This window comes from Amblyraja radiata, chromosome 40 (genome assembly GCF_010909765.2).
Source record: "Amblyraja radiata isolate CabotCenter1 chromosome 40, sAmbRad1.1.pri, whole genome shotgun sequence".
NCBI lineage: Eukaryota > Metazoa > Chordata > Chondrichthyes > Rajiformes > Rajidae > Amblyraja > Amblyraja radiata.
The window spans coordinates 6,450,398-6,473,546 of record NC_045995.1 but is presented as its reverse complement, the minus strand read 5'-3'; the positions used below and the strand labels follow the sequence as shown (position 1 = coordinate 6,473,546).

At 47.0% G+C, this 23,149-nt stretch overlaps 1 protein-coding gene across 1 annotated transcript in view; it reads left to right on the top strand.

Moving 5' to 3' along the window:
* Positions 1 to 23,149, top strand: part of LOC116967575 (solute carrier family 43 member 3-like) — a 31,111-nt gene that overhangs the window by 7,054 nt on the left and 908 nt on the right. Inside the window, exons 5-10 of the mRNA XM_033014192.1 lie at positions 5,049 to 5,188; positions 11,570 to 11,919; positions 13,059 to 13,232; positions 15,333 to 15,452; positions 17,367 to 17,559; positions 20,362 to 20,485. Coding sequence (XP_032870083.1) covers positions 5,049 to 5,188; positions 11,570 to 11,919; positions 13,059 to 13,232; positions 15,333 to 15,452; positions 17,367 to 17,559; positions 20,362 to 20,485 — 1,101 coding nt within the window. The remainder of the gene's footprint in view (positions 1 to 5,048; positions 5,189 to 11,569; positions 11,920 to 13,058; positions 13,233 to 15,332; positions 15,453 to 17,366; positions 17,560 to 20,361; positions 20,486 to 23,149) is intronic.

The following is a 23,149-nucleotide window of genomic DNA, read 5'->3' as shown; positions in this document are numbered from 1 at the left end:
TACTGCGCCTTTTTGATCAATTTGGTGGTATTGAGGAACCAGGACAGATGTGTACCCCGTGGAATTTGTAGTTGGAGACGCGCTCCACCTCAGTCCCGTTTATGTGGATGGGGGTATGTCTACCCCCTCTGTTCTTCCTGAAGTCAACAATTATTTATTTCGTCTTCTTAGAGTTGAGGACCAGGTTATTGTTGGCACATCAGGCTGCCAGGTTCTGGACCTCCTCCCTATAGGCTGATTCGTTGTTGTCGCTGATCAGTCCTACCACCGTGGTGTCATCGGCAGATGTTATGATGGCGTTGGAGCCATACTTAGGGATGCAGTCATGGGTGAAGAGGGAGTAGACGGGAGGGCTCAGCACACAGACCTGTGGCACGCCGGTGTTCAGTGTTACACTGGAGGAGGTGAGGTTGTTGATCCTAACAGACTGTGGTCTGTTGTTGAGGAAATCCAGTGTCCAATTGCAGAGGGAGGTGGTGATGCCAAGTCCGTTGAGTTTGGTGATCAAGCTGGCGGGGATGACAGTATTAAAGGCGGAGCTGAAGTCGATGAACAACAACCTGATGTAGGAGTTGTTGTTGTCCAGGTGGGTCAGGGCAGAGTGTAGGGCCGCAGATATGGCGTCCTCTGTAGACCTGTTGGTCCGGTAGGCAAACTGGTGGGGGTCCAGTGTGGGGGGAGGCTGGCTTCGAGGTGAGCCAAGATACGCCGCTCAAAGCACTTTGCGATGAGTGCCACTGGGCAGGAATATATTGGTGTCAGATATTGAAAGAGAAGGGTTGAAAGAAGAGTGAAATAGACAAAACAGACGAAGTGAAGTTGGAAGAACGAGGCAGTGGAATTGGAAGTGTGATAGTGGGAGAAACGGCTGCACGCTACAGAGCATACTGCATAGAAAAAGACAGTACTGGAACGGGCTCTTCGGCCCACAATGATTTTGCTCAACATAGTGCAACGTTCAACGGATCTCTTCTGCCTGTGCAGGATCCATGTCCCTCTATGCCCTTTGCCATACATAAGCTTTTCTAAAAGTCTCTCAAACGGTACTACCATGTCTGCCACTAACTAATACGACCCGACAATGAATTACACGCCCCTACTCACTGTGTAAAAAAATAACTAGCCAATTATCCATCTATCTTTCCATCCATCCACCCACCCATCCACCCATCCATCCATCCTTCCGTCTGTCCGTTCGTCCATCCGTTCTTCCGTCTGTCTGTCTGTCTGTCTGTCTGTCTGTCTGTCTGTCTGTCTGTCTGTCTGTCTGTCTGTCTGTCTGTCTGTCTGTCTGTCTGTCTGTCTGTCTGTCTGTCGGTCGGTCGGTCGGTCGGTCGGTCGGTCGGTCGGTCGGTCGGTCGGTCGGTCGGTCGGTCGGTCGGTCGGTCGGTCGGTCGGTCGGTCGGTCGGTCGGTCGGTCTGTCTGTCTGTCTGTCTGTCTGTCTGTCTGTCTGTCTGTCTGTCTGTCTGTCTGTCTGTCTGTCTGTCTGTCTGTCTGTATGTCTGTCTGTCTGTCTGTCTGTCTGTCTGTCTGTCTGTCTGTCTCTCTGTCTGTCTGTCTGTCTGTCTGTCTGTCTGTCTGTCTGTCTGTATGTCTGTCTGTCTGTCTGTCTGTCTGTCTGTCTGTCTGTCTGTCTGTCTGTCTGTCTGTCTGTCTGTCTGTCTGTCTGTCTGTCCGTCTGTCTGCCGGTCCGTCTGTCTGTCCGTCTGTCTGTCCCAGCAGGAATCCAAATGATTTGGACGAGGGGATTGAAGGCTTTGTGACCAAGTTTGCGGATGATACGAAAATAGATGGAGGGGCAGGTAGTGCAGAGAAAGCATGGACTCTGCCGAAGGACTTCGACAGGTTCGAAGAGTGGGCAGAGAAGTGGCAGATCGAATATAGAGTACCAAAGTGTGGTGTCATGCAGCATGGTAGTAGAAATAAAGGCGTGAACTATTTTCTAATTGTGCTGAGAATCCAGAAATCGGAGGTGCAAAATGACTTGCGAGTGCTGGCGCAGGATTCCCAAAAAGTCCAGGGTGGTTGACTAGAATGATCCCAGGAATTAGTAAGTTAACATCTGATGAGCGTTTGATGGTACATGGCCTGTACTCGCTGGAGGTTAGAGGAATGAGGAGGGACCTAATTGAGACATCCAAAACAGTGAAAGGCTTGGATAGAGGATGTGGAGAGGATTTTTCCACGAGTGGGAAAGTCTAATGTTCCCGATGTTGGGGGAGTCCAGAACCAGGGGCCACAGTTTAAGAATAAGGTGTAAGCCATTTAGAACGGAGACGAGGAAACATTTTTTTCTCACAGAGTGGTGAGTCTGCGGAATTCTCTGCCTCAGAGGGCAGTGGAGGCGGGTTCTCTGGATGCTTTCAAGAGAAAGCTAGATAGGGCTCTTACAAATAGCCAAGTCAGGCGATATGGGGAGAAGGCAGGAACAGGGTACTGATTGGGGATAGAAACATAAACATAGAAGTTGGTGGAGGAGTAGGCCATTCGGCCCTTCGAGCCTGCACCGGCATTCAATATGATCATGGCTGATCATCCAACTCAGTATCATGTACCTGCCTTTTCTCCATACCCCCTGGTACGTTTAGCCACTAGGACCACAACTAACTCCCTCTTAAATATAGCCAATTAACTGGCCTCAACTACCTTCTGTGGCAGAGAATTCCTGAGATTCACCACTTTCTGTATGAAAAATATTTTTCGCACCTCGGTCCTAAAAGATTTCCCCCTTATCCTTAAACTGTGACCCTTTGTTCTGGACTTCCCCAACATCGGGAACAATCTTCCTGCATCTAGCCTGTCCAACCCCTTAATAATTTTCAGCCAACTAAGATCAGCCATGATCACATTGAATGGCGGTGCTGGCTCGAAGAGCCGAATGCCCTACACATTGTTTATTGTCTATTGTCTAAGACTAGAGTTCATAGACTCAGAGAAAGCACGTTATTTTAGGAAAGAGATGAGGAGAAATGTATGTAGTCGGAGGTTGGTGCATCTGAGGAATTATTTGCCATGTAAGGCTGTGGGCGCCGTCAGTGAATTAATCAAGGCAGAGATAGATAGATATTGATTAGTACAGGTGTCAACGTTTTTGAGGAGAAGGCAGGAGAATTGGGTTAGAAGGGAGAGATAGATCTGCCATGATTGAATGGCGGAGTAGACTTGATGGGCCGAATTGCCTAATTCTACTCCTATTCCTCTGACCTATGACCCGATCCCCGCGGAGTTCCATTGTTCACAGACCTGCAGCCTGAATATATATCTTCCACCACAAACCTCTGTCTTCTCGGACCTGCCCAGTCCCGAAATCATATGATCGTCATCGTGAATCCCGTACATCTTAATCTTCTGGGTCCAACTACCGCGAATGAGTACTTAGATTTGTCTTCTGTTTCCCACATCCCCCATAAGCCTCACTGGTCTATATTTCCCTGGCTTCTCTCCACTTCCCTTCTGAAACAAATACATAAATTGGCCCCACTGATGCCATTTCCTGAAACATCACATACGATTTATTTTTCTCCCTGAACAAGTTTAAAACATCCTAGCATATCCGCGGTTGCTTTACATTGCCACGGGTATCCGATCCCTGCTCCTTACAGGAACATACTAATCCCGTACTTTGATTAGCTGGCCATTAAACGACTCCTGCATGTGATCTGTGGACTACCCCAATAGCAGCTGTTCCTAATCTACCCTCATTGGAATCTGAGTAATTTGATTAATTGCTCTTGCCCCAACTACGTGCATTCCCCCCACCGTACCGGTACTTATTAAAACATTATAAATACAGAGGGAGTTATGATTAGTATCTACAAGATACCCATCCACAGAAACAGCGAACACTTGGCCAGGCTCGATTCCTAAGCATGGTCCAGCATGAGGGTCCTCGGGTCGAAACACCCATGTTCTGTTTGAGGAAACTTTCTTGGAAGTTATAGGAGAATTAATGTGAATTTTTGGAAAGATATGAAGAAAGCGTATGGCCAGATTTTACATTTCATGCGGATGCAGTAGAGCGTTTCTTGTAAGGGACTAGTTTCAGTGAGTGAAACCAAGAAGTTTCAGACGGAGTGATCTCCATCGAAAGCGAAAGCGGCGTGACGGGAATATGTGACAAGTGGCGGGATGGCGTTGCGCGTGTACGTTGTGATTGGTTCGGAGCCGATTGACAGTTAAAGGTGACGAATCGGGGGTTCAAAACGGATGTTGGAACATTAGATAGAGGGGGAAGGGGAGATAAAGAAGGAGAGAGAGGGAAGGACAGAGAGAGAAGGAGAGATGCAAGTAATTACACGGTAGTCAGAGATGAATGAGGTCACAGTGTTCAGTGGAATATTCAAACAGACCCGTGAATGGCCTCTTTCTGTCTGTTCATCGCGTCCGTAAGTCCAGATAAAACTGACCGGGGCAAGTTGTACTCCTCCGACGTTGGAGGCAATTGGTGCCCGAAGACGTTAGTGACGGGACACGGTGTATCAGGTGGGCCACGTACCGACACCGCTGAGAGTTAATACGGCTGGAAGCGGTTGGGGAAGGGTGCAGATCCAGAACAAAGAGAGGGTTGGATGAAGGGCAAGAGATGGGAACGGAAACAAAAGAGTCGGGCCGGAAGACAGCTTGAATGGCCAAAGTGTACGCGATGGGGGGGGGGGGGGGGGAATGAGACAGGGAGAGGAGGAGGTGTCAGACACGTGGACATGGAGGGCGGAGAAGGAGGGAAAGGGTAGTCATAGATTCATGGAGCACGGAGGCAGGTCCGTTTTCTCATCTAAGATTCTCCATTTAACATTGTCCCTTTTCGTGTTGTTCGGGACTGGAAGATAGCGATGAGAAGCGTGTATACATTTCGGGGAGAGGCGGTCGATGAAGCGAAGGAGCGGTGGAGAAATTAGAAGGGCGGCACCGAGGGCAACGGCGGCGGAATATGTGGATTGTTTGTAGTCGGCAAGGGCGGGGTAAGATCAACGGATACAAATAGCTGAATCAACTCTCACAGTGTGTGTATTATGCTTATCCCCGCTCCTACTCCCCGCCCCTCACCCAGGTGGCGTTTGAAGCTGGATTACCCCTGAAGTCGATCTTCCTCTTCATCAGTTGCCTGAGCGTCCTGCAGATTCTGTTCACGGTCTTTCTCCTTCCTTGGAAATACATACCATATCCACTGCCGGAGGGTTACACCTACGGGTAAGGTGCAAGATTGGTGTTGAGTGATTTATGCATGTTAGTTCCAAGCAGAGTAATTTCAAAGTAACATTAGCAGATGACAAAAAGCTTGGTGGCAGTTTGAACTGTGAGGAGGATGCTATGATAATGCAGGGTGACTTGCATAGGTTGGGGGAGTGGGCAGATGCATGGCAGATGAAGTTTAATGCGGATAAATGTGAGGTTATTCGCATTGGCAGCAAAAACAGGAAGGCAGATTACTCTCTAAATGGCGTCAAGTTGGGAAAAGGGCAAGTACAAAGGGATCTAGGGGGTCCGTGTACATCAATCTATGAAAGTATGCACGAAGGTACAGCAGGCAGTGAAGAAAGCGAATGTCATGTTGACCTTTATAACAAGAGGAATGGAATATGGGAGCAAAGAGGTCCTTCTGCAGTTGTACAGAGCCCTAGTGAGACCACACCTGGAGTCTTGTGTGCAGATTTGGCCCCCTAATTTGAGGAAGGACATTCTTGCTATTGAGGGAGTGCAGCGTAGGTTTACATGGTTAATTCCCGGGATGGCGGGACTGAAAGAATGGAGCAGCTGGGCTTGTACACTCTGGAGTTTAGTAGGATGAGAGAATATCTCATTGAAACATATAAGACTGTTAAGGGCTTGGACACACTAGAGGCAGGAAACATGTTCCCGATGTTGAGGTAGTCCAGAACCAGGGACCACAGTTTAAGAATAAGGAGAAAGCCATTTAGAACGGAGACGAGGAGACACTTTTTCTCACAAAGAGAGGTCAATCTGTGGAATTCTCTGCCTCAGGAGGCAGGTGGAGACAGGTTTTCGGGATGCTTTCAAGAGAGAGCTAGATAGGGCTCTTAATGATAGCGGAGTCAGGGGATGTGGGGAGAACGCAGGAACGGGGTACTGATTGGAGCTGATTATCCTTGATCAGATTGAATGGCGGTGCTGGCTCGAAGGGCCATATGGCCTACTCCTGCACCTATTGTCTATTGTCAGATAACTAATCGCTGCATTAGTTAATTTATTGTGACAATAGCAGTGATCCGCATATGGAGATGCGACTGCGCATGTGGAATAAGCGGTACCCAGACTAGGATACAAGAAATAAAACCCTGATCTTGGGATATATAGGTATGTATGTGTGTATAGGTGGAACAAGTCCGATAAAATGGCGCATCTGGTAGAGCTGATATCGAAGAACGCCAGAAAACGCCGTTCAATACAGAACCGTTTGCTGTTCATGTAGAATTTGCATGTTCTTTCTGAAAGCGGTTGTGTCTCCCCCGGTTCCTCCGGTTGCCTCCCATATCAGAAAGTCGTGCGGGTTTGTAGATTAATTGGCCTCTGTGCAATTCTAGGGAGTGGGTAAGAACGCTCAATGACAAAGTATCAGTGTGAACGGATGATCGGTGGCTGGAGATGACACAGTGAACCTGTTTTCACGCGGTATCTCTGAAATATTACAATTAAACGTATGGGACTGGAGTGAGCAACATACGGAAATCTAATTTACACGAATGCGGGGAAGAGATGGATGATTATTTAAGGTTAAAGTGCAAGGCGAAGTGAGTTACAGACTCGACTTCCTGGAAGAAATGGATCTACTGCAGTTGTACAGGGTCATGGTGAGACTTGAGTATTGTGTACAGTTTTGGTCTTCTAATCTGAGGAAAGACATTCTTGCCATAAAGGGAGTACAGAGAAGGTTCATCCGACTGATTACTGGGATGGCAGGACTTTCATATGAAGAAAGACTGGATAGACTCGGATTGTACACGCTAGAATTTAGAAGATTGAGGGGGGGTCTTATAGAAACTTACAATGTTTTAAGGGGTTCGACAGGCTAGATGCAGGAAGATTATTCCCGATGTTGGCGAACTCCAGAACAAGGGGTCACGGTTTAAGGATAGGACGGAATTCCTTTAGGACCGAGATGAGAAAATCATTTTTTATACATAGAGGGATGAATCTGTGGAATTCTCTGCCACAGAAGGTAGTTGAGGCCAGTTCATTGGCTATATTTAAGAGGGAGTTGATGTGGCCCTTGTGGCTTAAGGGATCAGGGGTATGGAGAGAAGGCAGGGATGGGATACTGAGTTGGATGATTAGCCATGATCATATTGAAAGGCGGTGCAGGCTCGAAGGGCGGAATGGCCTACTCCTGCTCCTATTTTCTATGTTTCTATGTTTCTAACCGTGATTGTCGCGCTGCCAAGAATATTGCGTTATAATATTAGGTTGATTCAATGGGGAAGAGGTGGGTAGGGGTTAGGGGCTACCGGGTACCAAATCCACAAACGCAAAGTTATTCTTCACGCATGGGTTGAAAAAACACAAAGCACCTTTTATGTTTTTTTAGGACGGATGGTAGATAAAATAAAGAGGCGGAGGACTTTGGGGCTGTGGGTATTATTCGAGTATTGAATGTTCATACCGTGAAACTGCAAGCTATACAAACGGAGTTGAGATGCTACTGCTCAAGTTTGCGTGTGGCCTCACTCTGGCAATGGGGTATCCCTGGACAGAAAGGTCTGTATGGAAATGGGAAAGAGTAAAAATGTTTATCATACAGGAGATACAGTAAATCTTACCGAATCGAGTGCGAGTGATTTTTGTCCAGCAAGCATTAAATACGACAGTATGTATATTTAATTGTTTACAAATGTATCATTCCACACGCGTCACGAAATATAGAAACATAGAAAATAGGTGCAGGAGGAGGCCATTCGGCCCTTAGAGCCAGCACCGCCATTCATTGTGATCATGGCTGATCGCCCCTATCAATAACCCGTGCTTGCCTTCACCCCATATCCCTTGACTCCACTAGCCCCTAGAGCTCCATCTAATGCCCCTGTCTCACTTAGGAAACCTGAACGAAAACCTCTGGAGACTTTGCGCCCCACCCAATGTTTCCGTGCGGTTCCCGGAGGTTGCAGGTGGTTGCCGGAGGTTGCAGGTAGTGGAAGCAGGTGGGGAGACTGACAGAAACCTCCTGGAAACGCCGGGAACCGCACCTTGGGTGGGGCGCAAAGTCTCCAGAGGTTTCCGTTCAGGTGTCCTAAGTGGGACACGGGCACAACTCTCTCTTAAATCCACCCAGTGACTTGGCCTCCACTGCCCTCTGTGGCAGGGAATTCTATAAATACACATCTGTCTGAGAGAAAAAAATTGTTTCTCACAGTCTTAAATGACCTCCCCTTTATTCTAAGACTGTGTCCCCTGGTTCTGGACTCGCCAAACATTGGTAACATTTTTCCTGCATCTAGCTTGTCCAGTCCTTTTATAATTTTATATGTTTCTATAAGTTTCCCCTCATCCTTCTAAACTCCAGTGAATACAAGCCTAGTCTTTTCAATCTTTCCTCATATGACAGTCCCGCCATCCCAGGGATCAATCTCGTGAACCTACGCTGCAAAGCCTTAATCACATGGATGTCATGGTACACCAGTCATTGAAAGTGGGCATGCAGGTGCAGCAGGCAGTGAAGAAAGCGAATGGTATGTTAGCTTTCATAGCAAAAGGATTTGAGTATAGGAGCAGGGAGGTTCTACTGCAGTTGTACAGGGTCTTGGTGAGACCACACCTGGAGTATTGCGTACAGTTTTGGTCTCCAAATCTGAGGAAGGACATTATTGCCATAGAGGGAGTGCAGAGAAGGTTCGCCAGACTGATTCCTGGGATGTCAGGACTGTCTTATGAAGAAAGACTGGATAGACTTGGTTTATACTCTCTAGAATTTAGGAGATTGAGAGGGGATCTTATAGAAACTTACAAAATTCTTAAGGGGTTGGACAGGCTAGATGCAGGAACATTGCTCCCGATGTTGGGGAAGTCCAGGACAAGGGGTCACAGCTTAAGGATAAGGGGGAAATCCTTTAAAACCGAGATGAGAAGAACTTTTTTCACACAGAGAGTGGTGAATCTCTGGAACTCCCTGCCACAGAGGGTAGTCGAGGCCAGTTCATTGGCTATATTTAAGAGGGAGTTAGATGTGGCCCTTGTGGCTAAGGGGATCAGAGGGTATGGAGAGAAGGCAGGTACGGGATACTGAGTTGGATGATCAGCCATGATCATATTGAATGGCGGTGCAGGCTCGAAGGGCCGAATGGCCTACTCCTGCACCTAATTTCTATGTTACTATGTTTCTATGTCGTTTTACAAATTAGGAGACCAAAACTGTACACAATACTCCAGATGTGGTCTCAACAGAACCCTACACAACTGCAGAAGAACCTATTTACTCCTACACTGAAATCTTCTCGTTATGAAGGCCAACATTCCATTAGCTTTCTTCACTGTGATATGTGATAACCTCACATTTATCTATATTATGTTGCATCTGACCACTCACTCAACCTGTCCAGGTCACCCTGCAACCTCCTAACATCCTCTTCACAGTTCACATTACCACCCAGCTTTGTGACAACCGCAAACTTGCTAGTGTTGCTCCCAATTCCATCTTCCAAATCATTACTATATATGGTAAACAGTTGCGGCCCCAACACCAAGCATTGCGGCACTCCACTCGCCACTGCCTGCCATTCTGGAAAGGACCCGTTTACTACCACTCTTTGCTTCTGTTCTGCCAACCAATTTTCTATCCGTGTCAACACCCTACCCCCATTACCATGTGCTCTAATTTTAGTTACCCGTCTCCCGTGCGGGATCTTCTCAAATGCTTTATGAATGTCTAGATGCACTACATCCACTGACACCCCTTCGTCCATTTTACCTGTCACATCCTCAAAAAATTCCAGAAGAATAGTCAAGCATAACTTCCCTTTCATAAATCCATGTTGAGTTGGACTAATCCTTTTACTGCTATCCAAATGCCCCATTATTACCTCTTTAACTCCAGCATCTTTCCCACCACCGAAGTCAGGCTAACTGGTCTGTAATTACCCGTTTTCTTTCTCGCCCCTTTATTGAAAAGTGGGATAACATTAGCTATCCTCCAATCCACAGGAACTGATCCTGAATATGTTGAACATTGGAAAATGATCACCAATGCGTCCACTATTTCTACAGCCACCTCCCTGAGGACCCTGAGATGCAGACTATCAGGCCCAGGGGATTTATCATTCTTCAGTCCCATTACCCTACCCAATATGATTTCGAGAAGCGAGTGTGTGTCAATCTTAATGTCCCGCCCGTCCTGTCGTTTTTGAGTTCCCTGCGTTTGGGCCTCATCCTTCTGAATAATCTAAAACCTTTGCATCCCTGTATCTGTCCAACTATTTTTTAAATGTCTTTATGGTACCCATTACCACCGCGTCTCATTATAATAATAGCCCTTCAGTCCTGGTAACATACTTGTGACACGTTGTTCAAACCCTTCCCACTTGGAAACATCCTTCCGCTATCTGGGCGACCAGAAATGCACAAAATACTGCGAGTGTGATCTCACCAATAACTTTTACAGTTGAAACCTGATTCAGTAACGCCTGTGTGTATTACGCCGACCAATGAAGAAAAGTGCGCCAGGTATCTTCGCCACTCTTTTTTAACAACATCGCCCCTTTCATAAAAACTATGCACGGATATCCCAATGTGCCTACAATGCTCTACAGACCCCTCTCGTTTAGTACTCTTGCCCTGCCGTGGTTTAGTTTACCAAACCGCATCATCTCGCACATGTCCGAGTTAAACGTCATCAGCCAATGATTGGCCCAATATTCCAGTTGATTTATATTCTGTCGGAATTGATGTTCAAAAAAGTAACTTAGAAACAATCAGTTCGCCCCATAGATTTCACGGCGCCATCGATTCACCGATGCAACCAGTTCTATCTTATCGCATTTTTAATCCCCTCCCTACACACGAGGGGCACTTTACAAAAGGCAATTTCCCAACAAAGCCGTGCGCGTTTGGGATGCGGTTGGAAACTGGATCACACGGAAGAAACTCATTCTGTCACAGGGTAAACCTGCAAATTCCACACACAGACAGCAACCGAGATTGCGGCTCAGCTCCGGTCTTTAAAGCTGTGAGACGGCAACTTTAGCAGCTGCGCCATTGTGCCATAACCTTAGAGAGCTGTCTTCATTGTTCATTGTCTCACCGATTCTGGTGCTATCGACAAATTTACTAATCGCAGCGTGTTTGTATTTAAATACGTAAAGGTTCCTTGCAGGTGGAGACTAAGCAGTTTTAGTAGCCTTTGGGACAGGGCATAGTTTAGGGTTCCATCTTGTGTGTCCGGACGTGATTTATAACAGGAATGACGTGCATGAAAAATGTAATGTGGCGTTCTTGAAAATCACTGTAACATTATATAATAACCTTATAATTCTTATCTTCCACCCCGTTCCATTACATCTCTCCTTCTCTATCATCCTGTATTACCGTCTGTCCTGGTGTTATTTGTGCTGTTCTGTCTCCATCCAGCGTGAAGTTTGAGAATCTCAGATTTTTGCGACGTCGGAAGGAGACGGCTCCCCAGCGAATTCCAAGCCTGGGAACTGTTCGGATTGAAGGAGACGGGGAGGAGAGCAGGGTTGACACGGGAAGACGCACCATGGAGGGGGGCAAGAGGAGGGAATGTGGAGTGAAGCACGAACTGGCGGAGGGAGTCCTGGGAGTGAGCAGATGTGAGATGCGACACGCCACCGATCTTGTGAGCGGGAAGAGTAGAGACGGCCGAATGGAGGGGGGAGCACCGGACCCGGTGAGAATAGCGGCTAATGGAAAAGAACTGTCGAGTGCCGGAGGACATCATCAGCACAGCAGAGCGCAAGGTGAACAGGTCTACCATATACCGCCACTGCCTCTCATCCCACGACAATGCCTCTTCCTTTCCGTGTATCTCCATCCACTGACTGCCTTCCGAAAGGGTGATTCTCCTGTCTTCTCCGCGCCTCATCTCGTATTGTTCCCTCCATTCCTCCATCAACTCTTACAGTCCCTCTCCTCCGCCCAGAGTACCTTCCGCCCCCCCTTCCTGCATTTCTTCCCGACGCTATTGTGCCTGGCACAACCCGCACTTTCGCAATTGCTCCCTCCTGCATTCTCGCCACTTGTCTTGAGATTCACTTCCCCACCTGCTCTCCCATTATCGCTCCGACAACCTAACTCTTGCCTCCAACTCCCGATTCATCTGGCCTTCCTATCTTGCTTCCGCACTCCATCAGCTCCAGTCTCCTTATCTTCATTTATTTTCTTCACCTCCTCCCTACATCCCTGCACGTTCTCCTCACGAATGCAGCTGAATCGTGATCCATAACGCCATGTGGTCCTGCTTCCCTATGTTCCAGTTCTCCCTTCCACCAACCTCACCGGACACTCTCTCCCTTCCGCCTGTGGCCTCCTTCCTGCTTCCCCTCGCACATCCTTCACTATTTCCTGTTATTACATAGAAACATAGAAACATAGAAATTAGGTGCAGGAGTAGGCCATTCGGCCCTTCGAGCCTGCACCGCCATTCAATATGATCATGGCTGATCATCCAACTCAGTATCCCGTACCTGCCTTCTCTCCATGCCCTCTGATCCCCTTAGCCACAAGGGCCACATCTAACTCCCTCTTAAATATAGCCAATGAACTGGCCTCGACTACCCTCTGTGGCAGGGAGTTCCAGAGATTCACCACTCTCTGTGTGAAAAATGTTATTCTCATCTCGGTTTTAAAGGATTTCCCCCTTATCCTTAAGCTGTGACCCCTTGTCCTGGACTTCCCCAACATCGGGAGCAATTTTCCTGCATCTAGCCTGTCCAACCCCTTAAGAATGTTGTAAGTTTCTATAAGATCCCCTCTCAATCTCCTAAATTCTAGAGAGTATAAACCAAGTCTATCCAGTCTTTCTTCATAAGACAGTCCTGACATCCCAGGAATCAGTCTGGTGAACCGTCCTATTTCCGTCCTACCTCTCCCGCTGCAGGTTCACTATTCACGGAAACGGAAGAGGAAGTTCCCACTTTCTGGAGCTGCGTCTTTTCTTGGCTCTTCCTCACCAACCTGCTCTGGTTCTCGCTCATTCAGCTGCGCAACAACATTTTTTTCGGTGCCCTGAACACCTTGCTCAATCTCATGCTGAACGGTGACACCGAGCAAGGTAAGCGCAGAGTGGCCACTCGAATACTTTAGGAAGAGGGAACAACGGAAGGACGAGGGCATCGACGTGTTAACTTGTGCAGGAGAAGGAGGGGTGAGAGGAGCGCAGTATAGAAAACGGGAGAGAGGAGAAAATGGATTGTTTAGACATTTTAGAGATGACAACGAGATTGTTGGAGCAGGGATTGGGGGGGGGGGGGGTACAGCGAAGAAAGGTGTCAAATTCCACGGCGGATATCGATCTGCAATAGGATTGGACGAATACATGGCAGATCCGCGCAAAAGTGAGGTGCTACACCTAACGAGGTTCAATGCAAGGAGATGGTATACAGGCGATGGCAAGACAATGCCATTGATTTGCAGTAGATTTTTGGATCGAGGATCAACGATCCTTGAATGTGGCAGTACCAGTGGACAGGTAAAGCAGGCATACATTATGCTCGCCTTCATCGGTCGACATATTGTATAGGAGTCACGATGCGGCTCTCTGATACTTGAATTAGATCGAATTTGGAATGCTGCATGTAGTTCTGGTCGCCCCACGGCAACAAGGAAGTGGCGTCTCCGGAGAGGATGCAGAAGGGGTTCAGCAGAATACTGCCTTGATCTGATAGGTATATGACATTATGAGAGGTTAAACAGGGTAGACAGAACATTTTTGCCAAGGTGGAATTATTGAAGATTACGGGAATTAGCGTTGTGATGAGAGGGGTAACGTTCAAATGTGATGCGCGCGACCAGTGTTTACACACAGAGAAGTGGGTAGCAGTGAATAGTCAGAGTTGTTGGTGGACGCAGATACGATAGCGACATTCAAGAGGGTTCTAGATAGGCGCATCACCATACAGGGAACGGGGGGAACATGGACCACGTGCAAGCAGATTAGATCAGCAACAACGTCTTTATATGTTGTGGGCCGGAGGGCACGTTCATGTATTGTGCTGCGCTGAGTGCCATATCCTATGTAATGGGTAGCGACGGATATTCATATATGCAATCTATCCCCAATTAGTGCAGATAAGTTGGAGATACAGAAACTATACGCGCTGAAATGTGGGGATGTCAGTAAGTTGTTGGTTACCGCAGAATGCCGCCCTCCCTCTCGAGAGGCTGGTCACCTGAGTCTCCTGACTGAAACCCGGCTATGCAAATATCCTTGAATCTAAAGGGTAAATGGTCGAGCTCTCGTTAAGAGATGCCTTGGTATTTTTAATGATGTAAAATCAATTACCACTCACTTGTCATGGAATGAAATAGTGGTTGAAGGGTATTGTTCTGGAAGGAAGAATGTGACTGAGTTCCGCGGACATCTAAACTGGACCTTTGTTGGTTGTGATATATAAATGACGCGCGTAGATGAGGATGGGCTGGTTAATATGTTTGCAGACGACACCAACATTGGTGGAGTTGTCGATGGTGAGCAAGTCTGCCAAAGTATACAGTGGGATTTAGACGAGTATAAATAAGACGAATTTAGATAAGGGCCTGGGCTATAGGGGGAGATTGAACAGTCTTGCATGTTATTTCCTGGGTCACAAGGGTAGACTTACAGTGGTATTTAAAACCATCAGGGAATAGATAGGGCGAATGAACATCGCTTTTCCCCAGAGTAGATGAGTCAAACACGAGGCCGCTTAGGTTTAAGGTGAGAGGTGAAAGATATGCTAGGAATTTGAGGGACAACTTTTTTTTTGCACAGGGAATGATGCATATCTTGAATGACATGCCGGTGAAGTAGTTGTAGCAGGTAGAACAATTATATTTTAAAGATATTTTGACAGGCGCGTAACTAGGAATAGGTTGGACAGACATTGGTTAGAAGCGGGCAATGGAAATAGCTTGTATAGGACATCGGCATGGATGTTTTCGGCCGAAGGGCCTGTTTCTATATGTGTGACCCTCTTGCAATCGCTTACGATTGGCGTTTAAAGAGCATCTTTGGCAGAAAAGACTGTCCATTCCTATCCTGGTGGGTTCTTTAGCTTGTCCCGGTTACTTGAATGTGGCCCATGACCATCGCAATGTATTCTGTTTCTCCCATCTCTCTTCATTTCTTTATATTCGACAAAACAGCTCCCTAATCTTTACTTCCATTTCACAGTCAGCAAGTTTACAAACGCCTTTGCCATCATCCAATTGTTTAGCATCTTCTGCGCCCCCGTAAACGGCTTAATTATGGATCGACGCAAATTGAGATGTCGGCGTTTGGACTCAGTCTCAGGTAATGCCAGGGCGAGGCGACATTCAGCATCGATAACTTGACCAAGGACCCGGTCGAATTTCGTGTTTGCATAATTTAGCGACACCTGTCTTCCTCTGCCTCTTTCTCTCTGGCCAACCTCATTCAGATAAAGAACCCATATGGTCTGCACTCCTTCACGGGTCCGGAGATTGAATATAAGAGCTAGGAATCCACGTTACAGTTTTACAGGATTTCTGTTGTAGAGTCTTAGAGTTATGCCGCGTTTGAAGTAATTCGTACAGAGCTCATCATCCAATGAAAGCAAGAACAGGTAAATTTGGAGAGGGTCCAGAAGAGGTTTAGCAGAATGTTGCTTGGATAGGGGGTTATTTGCTGCAAGAAGTGGTTGCACAAACTTCGATAGCTGTCCCGGGAGCGCCGAAAGGAATACCTTATTGAAGTATACAATATTATGAGAAGTGTAGATGAGATACACAGTCCTAACTGTTCACACAGTTCACACAGGAGCAAATGTCAGACTGAATAACATAGCTTCAAGCTGATCAGGGTGAAGTGTAGAGGGGGTTAGATAGGAACATAGATATGCAGTGACTCGTGGGATATATACAGACAGATAGATTAATTTATCGTGGCATCATGAGCAGGGCCAGTTGCTGTGCTGTATTTGTCTTTCTATATTCTGGAGTTCATTGGCAGAATCTAATCCTTTAGGTGTCTCTCGCCTTGGCTCCACAAGGTGGCTCACGCGTCCTCGCCTCAGTCTCGATCATAGATTTTGACTCTATCGCTCGCTACCTCTGTCGCCACCTCACTGCCGCATTCTGGCACTCGGACTCACCCACATTTTCACCTCTCGCTCAATCACACAGACTCAAGTACATTCGATCTCACCTGATCAGACAGAGCACGACAAAAGCTTTTCGATTTACCTCGTTACACGTGACTATAATAAACATAAATGCAAGTCCCACCATTGACACCACCGTGCCAAAACAGTCACGCACACGTTGGCCAAGTCACTCTCTCACGCATTCACGTACATTCCTCAGTACTCCCCCTTTCCGCTGCGAACACTCGTGTTCCCCATTCTAACAATCCTTATGTCGTGCTCGCCTTGGCCCTTCCTCTCTCTATATATATATATTCTCCCTCCATCTCTCTCGCCTTCCGAGTTTGTTCTCGCTCCCTTCCTCACTTCCGCTCTACCGAAGTACTTTCTCCACCCTGTGTCGATCTCTGTCCCTTTGCTAAACTCATCCCACTTCATCCTACCCACCCTCTCTCTCGCACTCCCTCCTCTCGTTATTCATCACTCCCAATATTTCGTCCACCGACGCCTACTTTCGCCATTCCACTACCCCTCACCCTCGCCCTCCCATTCTCAGTTTCTCGCGCTCTTCTTCTTACACTGTCGTTATTCCTCATCCTCACTTTCGCTGTGCCACCATCCTCTGCCGTGTTCTGCTACACCCACTTACTCTCGCCCTCCCTCTCTCTCACTCACGCCCTTGCCGCCTACTTCGCCCTGCCACTCTTCCTCTTTCCCCCTCCATCCCATGTTTTCCCCTCCCTCTCTCCAGCCTTGTCCCCCTCCCTCTCGTCTCCCGCGCTCTCTTCCGCCTTCCCTTCCATCGCCTACGCGACGCTCTGCCCCACGTTCAGTCCCTCTCTCTCGCCCTCGCTCCTTCCCTCAACCCCTCTCTCTCATACACTCTCTATCTATATCGTCATCGGATCTGCCATCTCTCCCCCCGGCTTGCCCCTCATCCCCACAATAAAGCTGCCACTGACTTCCTCTAAACTCCCACTACTCCTTGGAATCTCTCTCCGCACTGTCTCACCCTCCCCACCCTAACCCTACCGCGCCTCTGCAGTATTTAGGACTCAACGACGTACCATTTCCTTCCCCTATCCCCTCATGTTTCTCCACAGGTTCGGATGCCTGCAGCAGACTGGCAGAGATGGAGGCTGCGGTCCTCCCTATCGCCCTCACCGTCACTCTCTCGGTCCTGTTGTCTCTGACTGCCGCAATCCCCGTACCAGAGCTTCAGTACTTGACGTTTGTTCTGATAATGATCAACGGCGGCTTCCTCTATGGGGGGGTTTCCGCGTTTCCAACCATCACGTAAGTTCCGAATTCGGCTTGGCGCCACTGTGCATTCAGCAATGCTCGGTATGTGAGATGCTGTATTGGTACACATAGACTTCTTAAAATTTCTAAATTATGAGTTGGAGCTGAAATCCTGGAGATCGGAATCGTGCGTGTGAATAGGAAGAGGGGGGATTGCAGGGTGCAAGTTGGGCGGTAGATGATGGGGCAAAATTATCACCAGATTTTGATGGTGCACAATGACAGAAGATTCCAGCGGAATATTAGCAGAATGTGTGCGTGGCACATTCTGTCGCACGAATTCGTCCACATTGAATGACGAGGGCAAGGGGTTGAATGTTGTCTACAGTATTTGCAGTTCCGCTCTCCGCATTAAAGGAAGGTTGTGAGGGGTTTGGAAATGGTACAGAGGAGGTATACCAGAGGGCTATCTGGATTTGGGAGAGGGGACAATAGACAATAGACAATAGACAATACGTGCAGGAGTAGGCCATTCGGCCTTTCGAGCCAGCACCTCCATTTGATCGGGAACATGGGGTGATATTCGGTACAGGAAGAGGTTGGGTAGACGAATTGTTTTCTCGGCAACGTTAGAGTTTGCGGGGAGACCGGTTAGAAGTATATAGAATCATATAAACTATGATCGGGTAGACAGTCAGTCAGAAGCTTTTCTCCAGGATGGAAAATCAAATAGTATATGACACAGCTTGACGTTGAGAGGGGCAACGTAAATCACATATGTGGGGAACTGGTGGTCATGTTTGTGTGGAATGTGCTGCGGAGTTCGTGATTGAGGCAGATACGAGTTATAGAATAGCTCATTTGACGACACCTCTTCCTACCCTGCCTCCTGCAAAGAGTCTATCCCCTACTATCAATTCCTCCGCCCACGCCGCATCTGCGCCCAAGATGAGGTGTTCCATACCAGGACATCTGAGATTTCCTCATTCTTTACGGAACGAGGGTTCCCCGATTCCACCTTAGATATGGCCATAACTTGGGTCTCTTCGATATCCCGCCGCACCCCTCTTGCTCCCCCTCCACCCAGTAGCAACAGGGGCAGAGTTCCCCGCGTCCTCAACATTCATCCCATCAATAGCCGCACACAGCACATAATCCTCCTATATTTTCACCACTGGCCACAGCTTCCCATCTCCACCTCTTTACGCTTTTCGCAGATGCCGTTCCCTCAGCAACTCGCTGGTTAACTCGTCTCTTCCCACCAAAACCATCCCCTCCTCAGGTACTTTTAACTGCAATCGCAGGAGATGCGACACTTATACCTATACCTCCTCCCTGGAATCCGTCTACGGACGCCGACAGCCTTTCCAGGTGAGGCAGGGGTTCACTTGCACTTCCATTAACCCCATCCACTGTATCTGCTGTTCCAGGTGTGGGCTCATATAAATCGGTGAGACGTAGCGCAGCCTCTGCGATCGTTTCGCTCAACTCATTCGTTCAGTCCGCCTGGACCTACTTCATATCCCGGTTGCAAAACACTTTAAATCCCCTTTCCATTCCCACTCTGACCTGTTTTGAATTGTTGCATTGTATTCAATTTATTGTCATTATCTCATAAGAGACAACGAAATGGATTGTCCTTACAGTCAGTAACATAAAAATATATGATAAATAAATAAAACATATTAAAAATAGCATAAACACAGAAGTCCACGACACAATATAACCCCACAGTGGCACCAAAGTTAAAGAAGGTACCATAGTCCAGCCAGCCTCACCGCCGATCTTCCCAGATGTTCACCCGTGGCTCGAATAATAGTCGCGTCCTCTCCAGGAAGCAACTGAAGGACGGTATCCCCCCTTACCGTACCCTCTTCCCTCACATAAAGACATTAACAAAAACACAGAAAATGTACTTGAACATAACAAAAGAACAAAAAGATACCGGACTGAAGACGGAGGCAGCTAGCACCAGCGCCACCTGATGTTCAGTACAGGACTGCGATCCACCATTCTGATCTTCCTCACCCAACGAAGGGCGAAGCTGTGGTTCCTAGGCCTCCATTGGCAAAGTGAGGCCAAACGCAAACCGGAGGAACAACATCTCAGATTTCGATTGGGCATCTTACAGCCCAATTGGATGAATATTGATGTATCTAACTTCAAGTAACCCCTGTATCCAATCTCTCTCCATCCATCCCCAACACACGTTGTACCAGCTTCAAAGTTGTCTAGTTGACTCCCATTTTCTGTACTCGTTCTCAAACAACTAACAATGGCCTGTTTCCCTTATCATCGTTACATTTTTGCATGTATTTTATTCATTTTTTCATTGTATCGCCGTCTATATCTCTCGTGTCTCTTTCTTCTGACGCTCAGTCTGAAGAAAGGTTTCGACCTGAAATTCCTCCTCTTCCTTTTCTTCAGAGATGCTGACTGACGCGATGAGTTACTGCAGCTTTTCGCGCCCAGAATTCAGGTGAAATCAGCATCTGTTGGTCCTTTTTACACATTCATTAAACAAAAAATGGGCAACTTATTTCCACATAGAGTGTGGGCGTGCGAAACGGCTGTCAGGGGAAATCGCAGGCGCAGGTACAAGTACAAGCTTTAATACATATTTGGGCAGGTGCATGGTTAGGAACAATTATATTCAGATTCCCTTTTAGAGAGGTATCGGGCAAGAACATTCAAATGTAAGCAGGTCAGGGGGGCATGGTCCTGTTGTGCCAAATGACCTGTTTCCGGGTTGTATGTCGACGCGAGTTAATACCAACTCGATGTTGGACCAACTCGCCTGTTATTGTGAAATATATTGGCTGCAAAGATTTGTATTCCTTCTTTTCTTCTCGACAGCTTTCCGCCATGCCACTTCGGAAAACTGTACGGGACAACAATGGCCCTGGGCGCCGTGATCTCTCTGTTGCAATATCCTTGCCTCATCCTCGTTAACGGTCCGTTGCAGCACAATCCGCTGTATGTAAGTAGCAGAAGCCCAAGGACTCTCCGTAACGCGAGTCTGTCTATCGGCCATCCAGAGAGATGGGTGGATATACAACAACAAAGAGGTAGACTCCCAGCTGGGATATTGTGTCATATTCCCATATCCGTACTGTAAGACGGATCGGAAAGCTCTTCTAAGGATACAGACGTAATGACTGGAGATAACCTTGGGGATACTGATAGAGCTAGTTCTCTTTCCCTTAGAGAAGAGATGGTTTTAAGGCTAGACATAGACAACCTCAACCGTTAAAACCTTTTCGCGGTGTAAATGAGGAGACTGGTTTCTGGTGATTGCATGGGTGTCCGGAGGGGCATAGATCGACGTCAAGGAACAAATCAGCATGGGCTTGCGAGTCTGAAGTCTCTGATAGTCCTTCCAACTCGCAAATCTCAATGATATAAATATAAAGTCAAGTTGTCTGCGCCGGGTGAAAGTTCCTATTAGCGCGCACGAAACGTGATGAGTAATGTAATTAAGATAGAAAATAAGCAGAGGAGATTCATAAGCTTGCAGGACGGTCTTAGTGACTTCAGGTTCGATAATAGTGAGGTTTCCTTCTTCGGAGCCGGTGAGCCTGAGGGGTGACCTCATTGAGATAAGCAAGAACACGAAGAAATTCAGGTTATTTTCCATGAGTAGAGGATTCAAAAGCTATGGGATATTTTGGCACAAGATGACAGGGGAAATATTCATGCGGGACCGTGAACGTAACATTTTCACTCAGTATCTGGAACGACCTCCCAGAGGAAGTTATAGACCTATTAGTTTGACGTCAGTGGTGGGAAAATTAATGGAAAGGATACTTAGAGATAATATATATAAGCATCTGGGTAAGCAGGGTCTGATTAGGAACAGTCAACATGGATTTGTGCCTGGAAAGTCATGTTTGACTAATCTTCTTGAATTTTTGAAGTGGTTACTAGGGAATTGATGAGGGTAAAGCGGTCGATGTTGTCTATATGAACTTCAGTAAAGCCTTTGACAAGTTTCAATTGTTGGGTATTAATCGTGGAGTATCAAGATGGATTCAAAAGTGGCTGAATCGGAGATGCCAGAAGTTATGCTGGATGGCTGTTTGTCAGGTTGGAGGCCAGTGACTAGTGGGGTACCTCAGGGACCTGTGTTGGGTAGACTGTTGTCTGTCATAAACATCAATGATCTGGATGATGGTGCGGCAAATTTGATTAGTGAGTATGCAGATGATACTAAGATAGGTGGTTTTGTGGATAATGAAGTAGCTTTTCAAAGTCTACAGATAAATTTAGGCCATTTGGAAGAGTGGGCTGAAAGATGGCAGATGGAGTTTAGTGCTGATAGGTGTGAGGTGCTACATCTTGGCAGGACAAATCAAAATAGGACGTACATGGTAAATGGTAGCGAATTGAGCAATGCAGTTGAACAGAGGGATCTAGGAATAACTGTGCATAGTTCCCTGAAGGTGGTATCGCATGTAGATATGGGGGTAAATAAAGCTTTTGGTGTGCTGGCCTTTATAAATCAGAGCATTGGGTATAGAAGTTGTGATATAATGTTACAATTGTACAAGGCATTGGTGAGGCCAATTCTGGAGTATAGTGTTCAATTTTGGTTACCAAATTATAGGAAAGATGTCAACAAAAAGGAGAGAGTACGGAGGAGATTTACTAGAATGTTGCCTGGGTTTCAACAACTAAGTTACAGAGAAAGGTTGAACAATTTAGGTCTTTATTCTTTGAAGCGCAGAAGGTTAAGGGGGGACTTGATTGAGGTCTTCAAAATGATGAGAGGGATAGAGTTGACGTGGATAGGCTTTTTCCATTGAGAGTAGGGAAGATTCAAACAAGAGGACATGATTTGAGAATTAAGGGACAAAAGTTTAGGGGCAACATGTGGGGGAACTTCTTTACTCAGAGAGTGGTAGCTGTGTGGATTGAGCTTCCAGAGTAAGTGGTGGAGGCAAGTTCGATTTTAGCATTTAAAAATAAATTGGATAGGTATATGGACGGGAAAGGAATGGAGGGTTATGGTCTGAGTGCAGGTAGATGGGACTCGGTGAGAATAAGTGTTCGGCACGGACTGGAAGGACCGAGATGGCATGTTTCCGTGCTGTAATTGTTATATTGTTATATGGTTATAAGTTGCACAATCGGATACAATAACGACTTTTCAAATACGTTTGGATCGATGTGTAGATTTGAAGGATTTAGAGGGGTATTGGCCAATTACATGCAAATGGGACTCGCCCCGTAAACCTACTTGGTCGTCATGGGCAGGAGAACGAATGGCTCGTTTCTGTGCTATAGAGCTGGATGATTCAGAGATTCTAACGAGCGATGCTGATTTGGAAGCATTTTCGTGATAGATGGGAAGAAATTTAGCAACAGTTTAAAAACCGAACTTGATGAACACCTACTGCTTGGAATCGCACTACGTGGGAACTGTGGGTTTCGTATGGGCAGGCGTTGCAGTACATTTCGTGCAGAACGCACAGGACATTGCTTGAAGGTGAGTGGATGGAAATTCAAGGGAGATGTGCTGGGCAAGTTGCTTAACACGAAGGAACACGCTGCCCTGGTTGGTAGCGAATACAGAATCTCATTCTGGCTTATTGGGTTAGTTCCATTTGCCTGCATTTGTCCCATATCCCTCCAAATTCATATG